Here is a 20,132-nt window from a genome sequence, read left to right on the forward strand (position 1 = left end):
TGTAAGGAAGGTGTCTTATGGAGTCACCTAGTGGTTAGGTGACATTATTGCCAATTTACCTTAAATACATATATGGGGACTGCGCCATTGGCACAATTCTATTTGGTCCGAAGAGCTGAAAATTGCACCGCTCCCTGGCCCAACAGAACATCCACTGAATGGCTGGGCCAAATTAATTCTCACAGGGTTTGTCCCAACATGTATTGGCACAGACAAGCTAAAAACTATGGAGCGGAATGTGCCGCACCATGTCTCGCAATATTGTATTCAACATTACTATTCACACAGAGCTGCTTGTCAGTTGGAAAAGGTCTGTGCGATGTATCATTTACGGCCGTGCCACACAATCTAACTGTCAAAAGCAGAAAGGGGACCAGGCATCAGAGTGATATAACACAAGGCACCACCACTGTCGTATCCAGTGCTACGACAGACATGGATAGTGGCCACCATTGGATGGATCATTGATCCACATTCTTTTCTGCAGGTATCTTTTGAATGCAAACCTTTTCCCAGCCCCTAATTGGGCACCCTGAGATTTACTTGACAAATGATTTCATGGGAAGCAGGAAGATGGATTATGTGCCCCATTGCACCCATTGTGCGAATCACAGTCATTTGCATGTATAGGTTCAGCTTACTTTAGTAAATGGCTTGATTTACAAAAGTGGAATATGAATTTGAGCTTATAACTCAATTTATACACATATAATACAACATTATGTAATATTAGGTTGGAGTAAATCTGCTCTCCACAGTGAGGATCCCATAGAGTGTTTGTGCACACTGACAAATGTATGAGTTGGTAGCTACTCACAAACATTCTCAGCCTGGCAAGGTTTACAGCCAGGAGTAAATCATTTCTCAGTAACAGAATGAGGGTAAAAATCCCTAAAATTTGTAGAGTTGTAGGAAATGTGGCTTCTCCGCCAGGAAAAAAAAATTCCAGTGGAAAATGGGGGAAAAGTTAGAAAAGGTAAATATCTTAGTAATCATTTTTTTCTCATATGAAATTGTTTTCCATAAGCAGTTATGTATGTATAGCTGCTTAAGATTGTGAATACTTCTGAAAAGTTGTGACTGTTGCAGGCTCCTAGGATTACCTCTGGAAAGCTTTGAGAATTCCAAAATCAGAATCAAAAGCCTCCCCCTTCCTGTAGGAATAAACCTAGGATTGTAGGTTTTCTTAGTTAATGTTGCCCCGTGTGCCTCAAAAAACACAAATGCATAGAACATAACTGGAAAAGCCATGACTCCAGGCCGGGTGGCAGCCCTATGCCCCCTCCTTCCTTTAAATATTTATGTTACTGTTTTACTTCTGTAATTCTAACTTGCCATTTAAAATGAAGCTGGTGATTTGTGGTCAGACAGTCTTTGTTGGCTTCTGTACACAGAAGTTTGGTCCAATTTGCTAGCTGCATGGCTGGGTAACGTTTCACTTCTGAATTTGTGTGCACCTAAAGTACTTTCTTTTCAAATATTTTGAACACTGGATTTTTCTACTTGCTGGAAATGCTTGCTTTTTGACTCCGACGTCATTCTCCTCACTCAGAGGAAAGGCGTCAGTGACCTCACAAGCTGATAAAAAGTGAGTGGCCTATTTATAGAACACAAGGTGATCCAGAAGGCAGTGCATTGCACAGCAGCTTTTTTATTTCATTTTTTTTATTGTGGTTCTTATGTCCTATATACATATTATTATAGGTATATGTTAAGGTTATTAGAACATTTTACTGCATGTCATTATAGAACATGCATGTCCATTGAAGGACTGGGAAGACAGGGTCCATGCCAGGCTTGTGGGGTAAACACTGTAAAGAAGATCCATAGAAATTATTTTTACATAGTTTATGTTATGTGGATATCAAACTCTGACATGGTTCTGGACGTACCTTGGATTCCCAAGCACAACATACATCTGAATCCTTTTCATAGCCTGAGAGATTGCCAATGAACCAGCCCTGCAGGTGCCTCAATGGGCACCTCTGGTCTAGGTGAAAAAAACACTATCACCCAAACCAAAGTTTCCCGCTCTACTCCGAGTGGTCCAGATGGCAAGGCCAAGACTTCAAATATTGAGTAATCACCCCAACAGAGATAATTCTCACTTCAAAACCATCAGCCTGTGCAAAAATACATGTACCGAAAAGGCACTGTCAAGGCCCAAGAGATTCGGGTACACGTATCTGTTCTACAGAGTCCTGTCCTGAGCCGAGGGCTGTCGCAAGACTACTAACCCAAGGAATAAACACAGGTTACCAGCCCTTCTGCATTTCCATTAAAAACACTGGCCCAAGGTCACAGATCACACCTCTGGAACCTATCCTGTCTGCCCACCTACCACTGAAGCGCTGGTTCACCAATCTGCACACATTTAAAGACACCTGTTCAGTTAAGCTGCCTCTTCTGTTATTCTCTTTGCATACAGTCAATGTTTTCAAAGGAAAGGCTGGTATTGCCAACTGTAGGAAGTTGGCTCTGAATGCACTATTTCAAAGTAAGGAATAGTATGCACAGAGTCCAAGGGTTCCCCTTAGAGGTAAGATAGTGGCAAAAAGAGATAATACTAATGCTCTATTTTGTGGTAGTGTGGTCGAGCAGTAGGCTTATCCAAGGAGTAGTGTTAAGCATTTGTTGTACATACACACAGGCAATAAATGAGGAACACACACTCAGAGACAAATCCAGGCCAATAGGTTTTGTTATAGAAAAATATATTTTCTTAGTTTATTTTAAGAACCACAGGTTCAAATTCTACATGTAATATCTCATTTGAAAGGTATTGCAGGTAAGTACTTCAGGAACTTTAAATCATTACATTAGCATGTATACTTTTTACATAAAACACAATAAGCTGTTTTAAAAGTGGACACAGTGCAATTTTCACAGTTCCTGGGGGAGGTAAGTTTTTGTTAGTTTTGTCAGGTAAGTAAATCACTTACAAGTCTCAGGTTTGGGTCCAAGGTAGCCCACCGTTGGGGGTTCAGAGCAACCCCAAAGTTACCACACCAGCAGCTCAGGGCCGGTCAGGTGCAGAGGTCAAAGAGGTGCCCAAAACGCATAGGCTGCAATGGAGAGAAGGTGGTGCCCCGGTTCCAGTCTACCAGCAGGTAAGTACCCGTGTCTTCGGAGGGCAGACCAGGGGGGTTTTGTAGGGCAGACCAGGGGGGACACAAGTCAGCACAAAAAGTACACCCTCAGCAGCGCGGGGCCGGCCGGGTGCAGTGTGCAAACACGCGTCGGGTTTTCAATGGTTTTCAATGAGAGATCAAGGGATCTCTTCAGCGTCGCAGGCAGGCAAGGGGGGGGCTCCTCGGGGTAGCCACCACCTGGGCAAGGGAGAGGGCCTCCTGGGGGTCACTCCTGCACAGGAGTTCCGTTCCTTTAGGTGCTGGGGGCTGCGGGTGCAGGGTCTTTTCCAGCAGTCGGGAAATGGAGTTTCAGGCAGTCGCGGTCAGGGGGAGCCTCGGGATTCCCTCTGCAGGCGTCGCTGTGGGGGCTCAGGGGGGACAACTTTGGTTACTCACGGTCTCGGAGTCGCCGGAGGGTCCTCCCTGAGGTGTTGGTTCTCCACCAGTCGAGTCGGGGTCGCCGGGTGCAGTGTTGCAAGTCTCACGCTTCTTGCGGGGGAGTTGCAGGGGTCTTTAAGTCTGCTCCTTGAAACAAAGTTGCAGTTCTTTTGGAGCAGTGCCGCTGTCCTCGGGAGTTTCTGGTCTTTCTCGAAGTCGGGCAGTCCTCAGAGGATTCAGAGGTCGCTGGTCCCTTGGAAAGCGTCACTGGAGCAGGGTTCTTTGGAAGGCAGGAGACAGGCCGGTAGGACTGGGGCCAAAACAGTTGGTGTCTTCTGTTCTTCCTCTGCAGGGGTTTTTCAGCTCAGCAGTCTTCTTCTTCTTGTAGTTTCAGGAATCAAAATTCTTAGGTTCAGGGGAGCCCTTAAATACTAAATTTAAGGGCGTGTTTATGTCTGGGGGGTTAGTAGCCAATGGCTACTAGCCCTGAGGGTGGGTACACCCTCTTTGTGCCTCCTCCCAAGGGGAGGGGGTCACATCCCTAATCCTATTGGGGAATCCTCCATCTGCAAGATGGAGGATTTCTAAAAGTTAGAGTCACTTCAGCTCAGGACACCTTAGGGGCTGTCCTGACTGGCCAGTGACTCCTCCTTGTTATTCTCATTATTTTCTCCGGCCTTGCCGCCAAAAGTGGGGGCCGTGGCCGGAGGGGGCGGGCAACTCCACTAGCTGGAGTGTCCTGCGGTGCTGGCACAAAGGGGTGAGCCTTTGAGGCTCACCGCCAGGTGTGACAGCTCCTGCCTGGGGGAGGTGTTAGCATCTCCACCCAGTGCAGGCTTTGTTACTGGCCTCAGAGTGACAAAGGCACTCTCCCCATGGGGCCAGCAACATGTCTCGGTTGTGGCAGGGTGCTGGAACTAGTCAGCCTACACAGATAGTCGGTTAAGGTTTCAGGGGGCACCTCTAAGGTGCCCTCTGGGGTGTATTTCACAATAAAATGCACACTGGCATCAGTGTGCATTTATTGTGCTGAGAAGTTTGATACCAAACTTCCCAGTTTTCAGTGTAGCCATTATGGTGCTGTGGAGTCCGTGTTTGACAGACTCCCAGACCATATACTCTTATGGCTACCCTGCACTTACAATGTTTAAGGTTTGGCTTAGACACTGTAGGGGCACAGTACTCATGTACTGGTGCCCTCACCTATGGTATAGTGCACCCTGCCTTAGGGCTGTAAGGCCTACTAGAGGGGTGACTTATCTATACTGCATAGGCAGTGTGGGGTTGGCATGGCACCCTGAGGGGAGTGCCATGTCGACTTACTCGTTTTGTTCTCACCAGCACACACAAGCTGGTAAGTAGTGTGTCTGTGCTGAGTGAGGGGTCCCCAGGGTGGCATAAGATATGCTGCAGCCCTTAGAGACCTTCCCTGGCATCAGGGCCCTTGGTACCAGTTACAAGGGACTTACCTGGATGCCAGGGTGTGCCAATTGGGGAATCAAAAGTACAGGTTAGGGAAAGAACACTGGTGCTGGGGCCTGGTTAGCAGGCCTCAGCACACTTTCAATTCAAAACATAGCATCAGCAAAGGCAAAAAGTCAGGGGGTAACCATGCCAAGGAGGCATTTCCTTACACCAACGCAGAGGAATAGTTTCTTTAAATGTTTAACACAAATATATGGCTGCCCCTTTTCATTGCTTTTAACTCTTTTGAACCCCCTCCCCCTTTTCTCTTGGTCAAATAACATGAAGGTACCGCATTGTGGCTTCTCTTGGATATCACAGCCAGTCTGTAGGAATGCGACAAACACACTCCCAAGATGGCAGCCTTGTTGAGTCCTTTCTCCTGCAGAGACAGGTCTGGGAGGATTGCTGTGGCACCTGGAATACATCCACTACACTCCAAACCAAAACACATAGGTAAAGGACATTGTCATTTACAATGCCAATAGCTCTAACTCTCACAAATGTGAGAATTATTGCATTGCAAATGCTTGTTAACATTTCTAAAGGAAATGATTTAGGCATTAGTTTTGGCTACATCAAAATGATGTCAGGCGTGTCACACTTTAGTAATAAATATAGAATGTCAGCAATCGAGTTGTTCATTGGAATACTGTGGGTAGGCAGATGTCAGGGGCACAGACTCTGATAAGAGGATAGGGAAGAAGGGGCAAAGGCAACAAGTTGATCATGCTGGGCAGGAGGGAGGGGCAGTAGCAACACAATGGATCATGTAGGGCAGGGGAAAATGGGGCAGGTGCAACAAACCAACAATGCAGGACAGGCAAGAAAGGCTGTTACAATTCGACAGACCATTGAGGGCAGAAGGAGGAGGCAGTGGCAGTCCAACCACACATACCAAAAGACCCACTTTAGGCAGCAGACTCACAATGTTTTTAAGCCCAAAAAGGACTGACTTTATTTTATCTGCCTCCTGCCTGAAATGTCCATTATTATTTTTTTTTTTTTTTTTTTTTTTTTTAAGAGTCAACCAATAGGGTAAATCAATTTCCAAGGTTTTTTTTTCCCCCCCAAAAAAACCTACCTCTTACCAAGCTCAAGATGTTGGTAAGTATGATACAATGGATCATGGAGGGCAGAAGGAATGAGGTAGTGTAGGAAGCTGGCCCTTTATGTACCATGAAAATACCATGTAAAGGGTTCTGGGGTCCCCCAGTGATTGGACAAGGCTTGCTACGTGAGACAGCAGGTGCAGTGGTGACTCCAGGCGTCAGGTTTTGGCGGTTCCAGAGGCTTCAGAGTCCCATCTTTTGGAGTTTGGTAAAGAACAGGTCCACTCTTCACAGGAGGTCTTGAGTCTGTATTGAAGGCAGGCAGTCCCTCCTGGGTTTCTGGAGTCACAGCTGTAGGACAAGTCAACTTTGGTGCAGATTTTGCCAATGGATGCAGACAGCCAGGTGGGGTTAGTACCAGGTCAGCTGCTTGTTTTCGCCTTTTCTGCTTTTGCAGCTTGTGTCCTTTGCCTTATTAGGTCATTAGGATTTGCTTCTCTGGTGCCAGGGGCTCACCTAAACACTGAATTTAGGGGTGTTAGGGGTGTGTAGAGTAGCAGCCATTGGACTACTGACCTTGGGGTCACTGCACCCTTTATTAGACCACTTCCTGTGGAAAGTGGCATAACCCTGTGCCAGAATTCCTAGGTATACCATCACAAAGATGGCTACCTCTGAAATTTCATGTCCACCTCACAGTAGCCCACCTTAGGGGTGGTACTAGCCTGGTAGTGGCACGCCTACTTGAGTAGCTAATTTTCCCGCCTGTCCAGGTGCCAAGTGGACTCTGGACAGGAGGGGTATGTTGGATGGCTTCCTCTCCTGTAAGGGGAGCCAGATCCACATTTCAAAGGCAGCAGCCTACTGAGGCTTGCCTCCTTAGGAAGTCTAATCAGCAAATCATTCTGTGGGCAGGGAGGTGTTACACCCTCTCCCAGGACAGACTTTAGTTCTTAGTCTCCTGAGAGCAAAAGGCTCTCATCCCAAGGGGCCAGAACCATGCCTTAGGGTAGCTGGCTGGTAGAAACCAGTCTGATAACACAAGAGGCTGGTAGGGTTTTGGGGGCACCTCTAAGGTGCCCTCTGGGTGCATGTATTGATAAATCCAACACTAGCATCAGTGTGGGTTCACCAATATGAGATGTTTGATATCAAACATTCCTATCTCCAGTGAAGCCATCATGTAGCTGCGGACCTCGTTCTGACCAGTGTCAAGCACAAGCATTTAAAATGTCTTCCCTGGTCACTTACTATGTCTGAAAATTGACAAAGATAGCAGAGGCATATGCAACTATACCTTCATATGCAATATAATGCACCCTGCCTTCGGGCTGTAAGGCCTGCTGTAGCAGTGACCTACATATATTGCATGCAGGGTAAGGGGCATCGCACAAAGGATGTGTGCCATGTTGCGTTTCCACTTTTGTCTGCATCAAGACACGCAGCCTGCAATGGCAGCCAGTCATTGTTACGACTGTCATCCCATCTCTAGAGGGCACTGTAAAGGGACTGTCAGTAGCCTGGGAATCACCTTGAACACTTATCTAGAGTCCCTTGCTAACTCCTGCTTGTTTCTCTTTACACAATGGTATTCTTTTGTAGAATTGCATTTGCTTCCTGGGACTGCAAATCCCATAATGCACAGCCTGGTAGTCATGAAAGCCTGGATTCGGTTATACATTGTTTTCTATGGGAGAGTCCAGTTGCTCCTTTTCACTGGATCCTCTCCTCCAGGACTTGTGAGGGTCTGAAACTACACACACCCGAGACCTCTCCTGTGCAGCCCAGTCATGTGATTCCACCTGGGGTTTTATGCAGCTTGGAACTGCTTATAAGCAGCCATTTCCTCAAGATCCTCGTCGTGCACTGGAGTTCGATTCCTTTGTGTTACAGACCCCTTATCAGATGGTGTTCCAGTCTTGTTCCTGTTCTGTTTCAGCTTGAACTTGTTACCTTTTTCTCTGCCCTGTTCCTGATTGTTCCAGCCAGAGTCTGCTCCCTATCTTAGTCTTTTACCGGTTTGTTTCTTCCTGAGCATACTCCGTTTCTCAGTCCTGTGCCTGCATTGTATCAGCCTGAAACTGCTCTGTTTTCCAGTCCTGTTTACTGCTTATTCCTTCTCCCTGTATTCCAGCCCTGTCCCCGCTTGTTCCAGCCAGTGCCTCTTCCCTGTTGGCCATTCCTGTTTGTTTGTTCCAGCCAGAAGCTTGCGCTCGGTTTTCCAGTCCTATCCTTGCCTTTGCTTCAGCCTGAGCCCGTTCCCAGTTCCTGCCTCCTAGTTTGTTCCTTCTGTTTCCGTTTCCTCTTGGGTATTTGCATCTGGTAAGTGTTCTATCAGTCTTCACCAGTGTATAAGTGTTTTCCTTTGTTTTGGGATTGGCTCCTGGGTTCCAGGAGGCAATTTCAGCCCCCATCCTTTGTCTAGTGTTATACGTTGTCTTTAGTGTCTAACTGTGACAGTGGGCTACTGCTGTTTTTCCAGGAATTGCACTGTGTTTCCAGCTGGACCCACAAAGCTTGTCTTGTGTATGTAAATACTATTCTTGTTTGTGCTCTAACAGTCCAGAGACAGAATCACTTCTGCTGCCTCCTTTCTATGGAGCTTGCGGGGTGACTATCTGTAAGAGCAAACTGCACAGAGGCATTGACATTCCCTGTTGCTGTTTGTTCACACTAAGGTTGCTCTGCTTTTACTTTCCTGTGACTGTCCATAGCTGTCCTTTACTGTGTATGCCTTTAGCTGCTCTTCTGCCCCAGTACTCTAACTCATTGGGATATTCTGTGACCTCAAGAGGTGCCCCAACCAGAGTCCAGATCAGACCCGCCCGAAACCGTGACAGTAAGGTGCTTGGTGAGGGATCCCTGAAGGTGGCACAATTCGTTTTGCAGCCCGTAGAGAGACATTTACTAAGGACTTATAGAGAATACTAAAGGATTTGCCAATGGGGGAAAACAATTGTACAGTTTAGGGGGAAGAGATGTGGCACTGGGGACCTAGTTAGCAGGAACAGTGCGCACTTTCAGTCAAAAACACAGCAGCGACCAGGCAAAAAGTGGGGGTAGCCATGTCAAAAAGAGTCACTCGCCCCCCCCCCCCCAAAAAAAAGTGCTTGGAAAGGATGTACCAGTTGAGGAGGAATGGGCAGAGTCCAGTCTGGGCGAACCACCAAAGGGGGTAGTGGCGGTTTGTGTCAGACAGGCTGAAGATGCAACCTGAAAGTCCACAGCGTGCAAACTCAAGGTGGGCTTAGTCTCTAGAGGGTTGGGAACAACGCTGGCACAGCTGTCCCATTTCAGCTGGGGCTAGGGGGCTTGGGTACAGTGGTTCTGTCTGACATCAGGTTTTTGGCAGTCCCGGTCCTCAAAGCTCTTTCTGGAATGCAGTGAAGGAGCTCCTCTGCTCCAAGACTGTTGTTCTTGGCGATTTGCGAAGTACTGGCAGCTCTCCCGGTTTCTTGGGAGGCTGCAACGGCAGGACAAGTCAGTTGCTCCTCGAGGGTCAGATCCAGCAGACAGGTTAGCAGGGCTAGCACCAAGTCAGTCGTGCCCATCAGTTCTCGGGTTCAGCAGGCTTCTAGTCCACTCCTTTTGTTTCCAGCGAAGATCTGTTTTCCTGGTATCAGGGGATCCCCTACATACTCAATTTAGGGGGCAATAAGGGGAGTGAAAGGTAGTAACTAATGGGCTACTTACCCTTTGAGTCACTACACCCACTAGACGATCACTTCCTTTGGGGAGTGGGTATCACCTTGTCTCCGAACCGGGAATTCTTAATTCCATCACACACAAGTTAAAGGATTTCCTAACGCTGTGTTCACATTTGGCCGGTCACCCTATGGGTGTGCCCATCCTGGCAGTGCAACAAGCCTCTTATATAGCTAATTTTTCCGCATGTCCAGGTGACAAATGAGCGGGGGAGGCTTGATGAGTTTGGTGCTGGGTTCCTCAGAGTGGCACAAGTTATGCTGAAGCTCTTAGGAACCCTCTTTCATACCTAGGAACGATTTACTAGGGACTTAGAGGAGCTAAAGGATCAAGTGACCAGGTGTCTTGTTTTGGGGAAAGAACACTGGCAATAGGGACCTGGTCAGCATGAACCCAGTGCACTTAAAAGTTGCATCATAAACTAGGCAAAAAATGGGGGGTACTGCAACCAGAACCAAACTTCCTACCGCTGTTCCTAGAAGATGTTGGGGTGTCATCGGAAGTCTGCCTCCGCATTTAGTGGTGTTCCCATTGTGTCTTCAGGTAACAGAGTCTTCTTTGTACAGATCAGCAGGAAGGATCCACACCCAGTGTTATGGTATGGAGAAAGGCAAAGGTTACACTCCTGGTGGTGGCTGGTCCAAGGCATCTTCGTGAGATACTGAGCACCGTTTTGGGAATGTTGTCTATTTCAACACCCTGTGTACATTAGTCACTGAAAAGGATGTCAAATGTCATTGAGTACAAATGACGTGAGGCCCCGGAGAGGACCTGTGGTGTAGGGAGTCGATGCAGATCCATCTTCGGAAGTTAACAGTTGGAGGAAAGGCAACAAATGTAATTATCTAGATGTCAGAGTTGAGGAATGGGTCGGATAGGCCCGAAACATATCATGGAAGCACGTCGAACTCAGTGCCCTGCCTGTGCACTTCCAAACCCAATGGTGGAAAAAGAACAATCTAATATGGAGTTTGTGCTGATGCACATTGCCAGCTAAGAGAAAGGTCACTATATACCATGTGATTTGAAAGAAAGACGTCTTCGAAGATGACTAGATGGCAGAAGTATGCAGAGCATGTTTATTTACAACACGTGCACCAAACATTTTCTTCCTTCATGCTTTGATGATTTGTGCAGGGGATCCAAGGAGAACTCAATCTGGAAACAACAATATACCATTTCTAAGAGGGAGATGGCAGAAACGGAGTCAACATTTTTTAATGCCCTCTTGAAAATCTTAGTGTTGTGGAAAAGGAACCTTGCAAAGAACTTTGCCTGCAAACTGTCAGAGATATAAGGTGCAACTTGACGGAAGACGATTGTGGGTGATGTGGGAACCTTACATACTCTAAGCACTCCATAGAAGGAATACATTTCTGAACACACTTGAAAGTGTAGGCTGCCCTAGTGCTGGGTGCTTTAGTTCGCTTCTTTAAATATGCCTATGCAATCTCAAGGCACATGTGAATGGTAACATTTAAGGAGCCATGAAGCAAAGGTCAGCAATGGTAAGCTTAGAGGATGCTGCTCTGAATACTGCCGAGGAGATCCAGTTTACACAGCAACCCGCAAAGGTGGTGTTCAACGTTAGGAGAAATCTGAGAACCACCACTAATTAGGCTACCTGGGGCAATAGAATCAGAGTTGTGAATGGCTCCTGATTTAATTGAAGATAGTAGTCTAAAGAAACTTCTGCAAACAGTCTGTCAAGGGCATGACCATAGATCTTGAGGGAAATGTACATGGATGCCAAGTTTGGCCTCTTTTTGATGTTGTGTCTCAGCACTCTGCACATCTAGCTGCTTCTTGTTTATTAGTATTACTTGGTTAATTAAAAATATATATATATAATATACTATAATAAAATTAAAAACAGAAGAACAAGGAAATGTCACTTCAGTAGGATTCAACCTAATGGGTTTGTACAAACAAAGCCACAGAGGGAGCATGACCTTTCAGGCAGACTAATTCAGTCTGAAGACTTTCCAGAAATAGCTCTAAAATTCATGGTCTTCTCCTCAAGACAGCTCAAAATTATAAGCACTAAAATCTGTTCAATGTCTGAAAACTCACAGCTGTCATCAAGAGGGTAAAAAGCAAACTCATAGCCTTTTGAGAATGGATACAACAACAAGCCTAGTGGTGTGCTGGCATCTATCTATACCTAACTTTCCCTTAATTTCTCACACCAGACACCAAGTATCACGTTGGGTCTTGGGGTCAAATCTACTGATCTCCAAAACACAAAATGACTTGTAAACAGCCCACTATAATAAGGAAAAACTGGAATGACCCTGGACAGAAAAAGCGGAACAATAATGAAACTTTTGTGTTACTTGGTGGACAGTTCTTACCGCCAGAGACACTTACATATTCACAGCATCCAAGGTTCATAGGCACATGGTTCCCAACACTGCCATTGCATCTCGCCTGCTCTTACAGCGCTAACAAGGTGTTTTGTTTTTTTATCTTCCTATAAGCGAGGTCTAAAAGACCAAACCTAAAATAAAGTACACACATGGCAGACACATGCAGGTTCCTGATTACCTGCTTGTATCACAAGGCAGCAGCTTCTATTAATAAGGTGTTTGGCCTGGTGCTTCTATACCTGCTCCAATACACTCCTGGTGCTGTTTGTTTGCACCAATATCTTGTATCCCACTAAAGCATGGTAGAAAGTCTTCAGGGCCAAGTGCACTGCCAGCAGTTCCATAAGGTTAATGCGATATCTTAAAACAAGGTGCCCTAGATCAACCCATCAGCAACACACCAGCCATTCACCTGGAACATGCTAGTAACAATAAGTGTTTTATTGAAATGAGGAATTAAAAAAAGCTTATGGCGCACATTCAGCGTCGCCGAAGATGGGAAACTTTTCAAGTAGAGGAATCATCCTGAATCTTTCTTTCTACATCAACTCAGTTAATATTCTGAGATGGAGGATGGCTCTGATTTTCTGTTTTGGGCCTTTCTTTTGTTATATGAAGTATCAGGAATATATCACTTTCCCTGAAGTACCTAGAACCAAAGTTTATTTCTGCAGGATAACTGACTTTCTGACATTCTGCACAGCTCAATGACATCGGTATCAAGAAGAGTTTAAAAGGATCCAGAGAAGTCTTGAATCTCAAACCACAGGCAATAAGCACATAATTCAACATTTGTCTTGTGTAATTTTAATCCATTCTGCTAGACTGTATGTTGTACTTACTTTTCCCAAGCATCACTTTTGCAACTAATATCCACAATTGTTTGGGCAATGTCAAGCAATCTATGTGTAACAATTTACTAAATCACAACACCAGACAACACTGGGCTCTTAATTTTAAGCAGGGATTAACTTTGTTTGAATGGTCTACTTCCATTTGCACCTGCTGATCCCCTTGGCAAAGGTAAAAACACTAGAGGTGATCCTGGACAAGAATCTTGCTATTGACCACCATATTTTCTCAGTAGTTAACACAAGATCTGGCATATTAAATACAATCGGGAAAATGCAGCCTTTCCTCCCTAGGAAATCCTTTGTGTTTGTATTACCTTCCCGCATTATGTCAAGGCTGGACTACTCAAACGCCCTGAATTCGGCTCTGCCACCAACACAAGCTGTGAGGCTCCAGAACATTCACAGATATGTAGATAGGATGGTCTGCAGACAGAGAGATAGGACTGGGATTTGGCTGCAAGTAGACATCTTCATTGGCTGTCCACTAACATTTATTATCATTTGTCTGATGCTTATCAACCAAATAACTACTGGTTACATAGACCCATAGATTATGTGGTTAACCTTTGCTGCAGATTCTCAGATAAGAAAACAAAGCTTGTAGTGGGAAACAGGTGGTCTTTTAGTTATCAAGCCCCTAAGCTAGGATATGACCTTCTGGTCTCTGAAGCAAAATCACCGGGGCTTTTGAGAAACATAAATTTCCTACTTACACAATCCTAGGAGCCAGTTACTTACTGTGGCTTTTTAAACTTGCCTTCCCTGCAGTGAGGTTTAGGCTTTAGCAGCAATAAGAACTTTAGAAGTTAATCAATCAGTGTATTCTCCCATCTTATAGAAACAAAGTGGCAGATTTGTGTTGGGTGGGAAGAGCAGCTGACAGTTGCCTCTTGGTTGGCTTTCTTGGTCATATTGCTGAGTGTTCTGGACTGGATGTTGCCCAGATATCTGCCTATACGAGAGTTAAGGCTTTTAATAAAGGCATCATTGCTAATCATATCAGTTTAAATTTTTTGGCTATTCCTTATCGTTGTTCCAACCAATATCTTAATCTCTGCCCTTCATATTATGAAGTTATTAGTCATTAAAAGCACCAAATAGGTTTGCAACAAAGAAAGATTTATATCTTATTGGGTTTGCAAAAGGGCAAGTAGATCTAAAAATCACTGGAGGTGACAACCTATGAGCAACGCCTTGCACTGTCTAGGAGGCATTTTCTTGGAGCCCTGGAGAAGTCATTGGTCAAGTAGACTCTCCTTTGTAGGTACTTTTGTTATCCAAATTTGTCCCAGAATCACAATACTTGCAAACAAACCTGATACTCAACTGATCAGGTCAACTCTGGGCTGAAACAATGTTAAAATAATTAACTGCAATTTCTTGTATGGTCTTTCTAAAAGGTCACTGACTATTTTGCTCGAGTGTAGAACTACATTACATTACATGTTAACGTGTTTGTTCGCTTTTCAAGTGACAACAGAATACGGAACGTTTGCCTCAAGGTTTCTTTAAATCACATTTTGGAATGCCAGAAGCTTCATACTATTGGTAAGGCTTCATCATGCCCACTCTAAATTATCGGTTCCCACTGTATTGGTGAGGAATCAGAATGGCTAAAGAACAGAACTGGGGGCAAACCAATGATCCCCAAGTGCTTCTGGTCTATGCTTGAGAAGTGATGGACTGTAGAGACTAGTAAAATAAAAAGAACAGAAGAAGGCTAGATGTGTAGAAAACCTATTGCAGTCTACCATTTGAATTTCCAATCTACTTTCACATCATTATTGCAGATGGGACATAAAGAGCCTTGCCGCTAGTCTGCATGCTCTAAAGACAAAACAGATGTAAAAAATCCAAGGAGGTGAAATTCATGGAGCTTCACTGATAAGGAGGAACTGGATATAGAGTAGTGTCCAATCAGAAAAGGCAGCCATACAAGACTGAAGAGATAAAAGAGGTAGCCACTGCAAGAATGCAGAAATAAAGATAGTTCTGCTCGTGTGCTACACTAATACTACCTGCCTAAAGCCACAAATGTAGGAGCAACTAGTACAGCAGGAGGTCAAGCAAAAGAAGGATATAGTTAACGCTTAATGAGGCAATGGAATGTTTTAAAGTAGACCTCAAGTTTCCCATCAACTAGTAGGCTTCCTGAGAGTCATTTGACCAAGGCGTTCAAGACTCAATCAAAGTAGAAAAGAAAGCAGACAATTCACTTTAAAATAAAGCATACTAAAGGACTGCTCCAAAATCCAGACAAGCAATATTGCCATTCAATGTTATTTGCCATTCAAGACTGCCAGATCAAGCAAAACAGCCACGAATGTGTTACACAGGAGGGTGCCAAAAAGATTTTTTAAGGAAGAGGACCTTAAAGCAAAAACTTGTGCCCAAGTTCCTAGGACATCTATGGGCCAAATAAGTATATTGAAGCACAGGAGGAACATGTGCCAAATGTCACAAGCAGGGAACTTTTAGAGGCACTGCAAGACAAGTCAGATGGGACTAGGAACGGGTGTTGGCAAAAGTTCAAGTTTAATTTAAAAAAAACAACAACAAAAAACAATTATCTAAGTTCCAGATTGGTCCGAAAGATCCCATCATTGTATGCTGTACAGGCAGTTTACTTGAAACTTCATCAAATCTCAAAATCAGAGGAGCCCCAACTTTAAATTAATTAGAGGTAGAAGGAATTACTTATGGTTACCATTAATGAGTGTAATGTAATCTTTCACCCTGCATGCTTGCTTTGTCTGCTTGACAGCTACTCATCCTAGGGCCAGTCCAAATTTGATGTCAGGTTCAACAGCCAGGCTCTCCCCATAGGCAGCGTCTTTTGAATACACTGAACATTTATGACTCAAGTGGTGCAAAATTATTTAATAGACTCAATCCTCCTCAAAGCAGAGACCAGACTCAGGAGTTTCAAGAAGCCCCACAGTTTCCATCCCCAGACTCTCTGGGGTCAAAAACCGGAGAAAAAACGGTCTCCTCTTCATTTGACTTTTGCACCCTAACCCTTTGACCTCAAACTCCACACCATTGCAGTTTTGCCTTTAACGTCGAGGCATCCAAAATGAAATTCACTTTTCTCAGCAGTGCCAATGCTCTTCCTTCCTCCTTCACAGGCTTCGATATGGAGCCTGTGTTACTGCTTACAAATTGAACAATGGATAAAAGAATATCAAGATGGTGTCTACAAATGGGGCCTTATGGGCTAATCTCCAGCATCAGTGTCAACATGACTCCTACAGTCAACACCTAAAAAGGAAAAATAAAAAAATGTTTGCTGCAAAGACTTCCACACCTAAAAACAAGCGCATGGGAAAATGCACGCCATGTGAATCTAGAATAGGTCTATTCTGAAAATCTATCAGTTTATAGACAAATTATAGTTCTGCAGCACCAATACCTGACTTCTTCCTCCTGAACCTGCCCCCGCAGATCGTGTTCAAAGAAAAGTCCTTTGCGGGGAATGTACGCCGGGTTCTTTCGATCCTCGTCATCATCCAGCTTTTGGGATTTCTTGGTAGCCTTATTCTCATCATTTTCTGTACTCTCCTGGAAAAACAAAAACACAATTTACTTAACACATCACTATAGAAGAGCATTGGCTAGCCTTTTCACAGTTAGCCCAGCACATTGCACTCAGATTTCCAAATTAGTTTAACCTCTAGAAAAAGATCAAAAAGCTATAGAGCACGTCAGAGGAATGATCACAAACCATCCTGTACAGATATTTCAGGGCTGCGCATCACAGATTTAGAACATTTTGTCATGTTGTAATTACCTGATCTTAACATACACTAACAGGGTTTTAAACTGACCAGTGTCTCAAATGCACTCAAATATAAAGGTAAAATCTATTTGAGATAGATCGTAGTATCACTTGCTAGGCCGTGCAAATATTTATTTATTTTTAAAAACATCATATGCTCTTTCAGCACTGGTTTTTCTTTATCTCCAGGAGTGGGTAAGAATTTTATTTTAGTAGAGGGAAAACAGATCCTTATTAACAATACAATTCATTCACTAGTTGATTATTTCATACATGCTGATCCAAGCACACAGTCAAGTTTGCATGGGCGCTTTTACAGGTCTCATTGCTTGAGGCTATATACCGACCAAACAAGACACTCAAACACCCTTCCAAAAAAAATTGTGGAAGTGTTTCCTGCACACTAGAGATGTTGAAAGGAATCACAAATTGTTTCTGGAAGGACTTTTAGCCCCTCAAACAGTGGGCGGGTAAGGGAGTAGCCATACAAGCAAAGCTGGGAAAGCATGAAGGGATGAGAGTGAAGGGGAGATATGTAGGCAGAGGTAACCATAGCTTGATCTTATGGACCTTCAGTGTCAAGGAAGCTCCACAGTCTCATTAATAATACACCAAAATATGTCCAAATAAGACTTAAATATATGAAGTACTGCAAAATTCTAGGAATTTAGCCCATTGGCGTAGACAATTTAAATTATTCTTCTGTGTCTAAAAGTATAAAAACAAAACCAATTTGTCTCTAAATAGTCATGACCTTCAAGCACTACAGTTCAATTTCCAAGAGTTCTCCCATGTTAGAATGGACATCAACAAAGCCTTGGGGCCAAAATGTTGGGATGATCTTGGGGCGGGAGGTTAAAACCAGCCCAAGATACTGTTCCTCGTAGCTTTGCCAAAGACACAGTTAATATATGTACTATAAAGATGGGTCTATGCAGTGGTTTCCTTCTTGGAATACTTATTTCACTTGGATTAAATTTCTTACACCCTATTATCTTTAAGTTCCTTTTAACAGTACAGTGAACGTTTTACTTGCTCACTGATAACGAACAATGCAGGAGTTCAAAGGTACACTTTAGTGAGCTCTGGGGGATGTAAAACATTTTTCATTGTTGAATCAATGTATCCCATTAAGGTACAATCTGAAAGGTTGATCAGTTAGGCTACTACCACAATATGGTGCTAAAAAATAAGTGTAGGAAGTTGGCTCTGTATGCACTATTTCAAAGTAAGGAATAGTATGCACAGAGTCCAAGGGTTCCCCTTAGAGGTAAGATAGTGGCAAAAAGAGATAATACTAATGCTCTATTTTGTGGTAGTGTGGTCGAGCAGTAGGCTTATCAAAGGAGTAGTGTTAAGCATTTGTTGTACATACACACAGGCAATAAATGAGGAACACACACTCAGACAATTCCAGGCCAATAGGTTTTGTTATAGAAAAATATTTTCTTAGTTTAAGAACCACAGGTTCAAATTCTACATGTAATATCTCATTTGAAAGGTATTGCAGGTAAGTACTTTAGGAACTTTGAATAATCACAATAGCATATATACTTTTTACATAGAACACATATAGCTATTTCAAAAGTGGACACTTAGTGCAATTTTCAACAGTTCCTGGGGGAGGTAAGTTATTGTTAGTTCTTGCAGGTAAGTAAACCACCTACGGGGTTCAAATTGGGGTCCAAGGTAGCCCACCGTTGGGGGTTCAGAGCAACCCCAAAGTCACCACACCAGCAGCTCAGGGCCGGTCAGGTGCAGAGGTCAAAGTGGTGCTCAAAACACATAGGCTTCAATGGAGAAGGGGGTGCCCCGGTTCCAGTCTGCCAACAAGTAAGTACCCGCGTGTAAAGAAATGGCTCCCTGTTGCAGTTACCCCCCACTTTTTGCCTGATACTGATGCTGACTTGACTGAGAAGTGTGCTGGGACCCTGCTAACCAGGCCCCAGCACCAGTGTTCCTTCACCTAAAATGTACCATTGTATCCACAATTGGCACACCCTGGCATTCAGATAAGTCCCTTGTAACTGGTACTTCTAGTACCAAGGGCCCTGATGCCAAGGAAGGTCTCTAAGGGCTGCAGCATGTCTTATGCCACCCTAGAGACCCCTCACTCAGCACAGACACACTGCTTACAAGCCTGTGTGTGCTAGTGAGAACAAAATGAGTAAGTCGACATGGCACTCCCCTCAGGGTGCCATGCCAGCCTCTCACTGCCTATGCAGTATAGGTAAGACACCCCTCTAGCAGGCCTTACAGCCCTAAGGCAGGGTGCACTATACCATAGGTGAGGGTACCAGTGCATGAGCATGGTACCCCTACAGTGTCTAAACAAAACCTTAGACATTGTAAGTGCAGGGTAGCCATAAGAGTATATGGTCTGGGAGTCTGTTTTACACGAACTCCACAGCACCATAATGGCTACACTGAAAACTGGGAAGTTTGGTATCAAACTTCTCAGCACAATAAATGCACACTGATGCCAGTGTACATTTTATTGTAAAATACACCCCAGAGGGCACCTTAGAGGTGCCCCCTGAAACTTAACCGACTATCTGTGTAGGCTGACTAGTTCTAGCAGCCTGCCACAAACCGAGACATGTTGCTGGCCCCATGGGGAGAGTGCCTTTGTCACTCTGAGGCCAGTAACAAAGCCTGCACTGGGTGGAGATGCTAACACCTCCCCCAGGCAGGAATTGTCACACCTGGCGGTGAGCCTCAAAGGCTCACCTCCTTTGTGCCAACCCAGCAGGACACTCCAGCTAGTGGAGTTGCCCGCCCCCTCCGGCCAGGCCCCACTTTTGGCGGCAAGGCTGGAGAAAATAATGAGAAAAACAAGGAGGAGTCACTGGCCAGTCAGGACAGCCCCTAAGGTGTCCTGAGCTGAAGTGACTCTAACTTTTAGAAATCCTCCATCTTGCAGATGGAGGATTCCCCCAATAGGGTTAGGATTGTGACCCCCTCCCCTTGGGAGGAGGCACAAAGAGGGTGTACCCACCCTCAGGGCTAGTAGCCATTGGCTACTAACCCCCCAGACCTAAACACGCCCTTAAATTTAGTATTTAAGGGCTGCCCTGAACCCTAGAAAATTAGATTCCTGCAACTACAAGAAGAAGGACTGCCTAGCTGAAAACCCCTGCAGCGGAAGACCAGAAGACGACGACTGCCTTGGCTCCAGAAACTCACCGGCCTGTCTCCTGCCTTCCAAAGATCCTGCTCCAGCGACGCCTTCCAAAGGGACCAGCGACCTCGACATCCTCTGAGGACTGCCCCTGCTTCGAAAAGACAAGAAACTCCCGAGGACAGCGGACCTGCTCCAAGAAAAGCTGCAACTTCGTTTCCAGCAGCTTTAAAGAACCCTGCAAGCTCCCCGCAAGAAGCGTGAGACTTGCAACACTGCA

General features: G+C 44.8%; 1 protein-coding gene across 1 annotated transcript in view; it reads right to left on the reverse strand.

Moving 5' to 3' along the window:
• The window catches only part of CASC3 (CASC3 exon junction complex subunit), a 352,838-nt gene that overhangs the window by 280,832 nt on the left and 51,874 nt on the right, over positions 1–20,132 (reverse strand). Inside the window, exon 5 of the mRNA XM_069237412.1 lies at positions 16,366–16,514. Coding sequence (XP_069093513.1) covers positions 16,366–16,514 — 149 coding nt within the window. The remainder of the gene's footprint in view (positions 1–16,365; positions 16,515–20,132) is intronic.

The sequence above is a fragment of the Pleurodeles waltl genome, chromosome 6 (genome assembly GCF_031143425.1).
Source record: "Pleurodeles waltl isolate 20211129_DDA chromosome 6, aPleWal1.hap1.20221129, whole genome shotgun sequence".
In the NCBI taxonomy this organism is placed as follows: Eukaryota; Metazoa; Chordata; class Amphibia; order Caudata; family Salamandridae; genus Pleurodeles; species Pleurodeles waltl.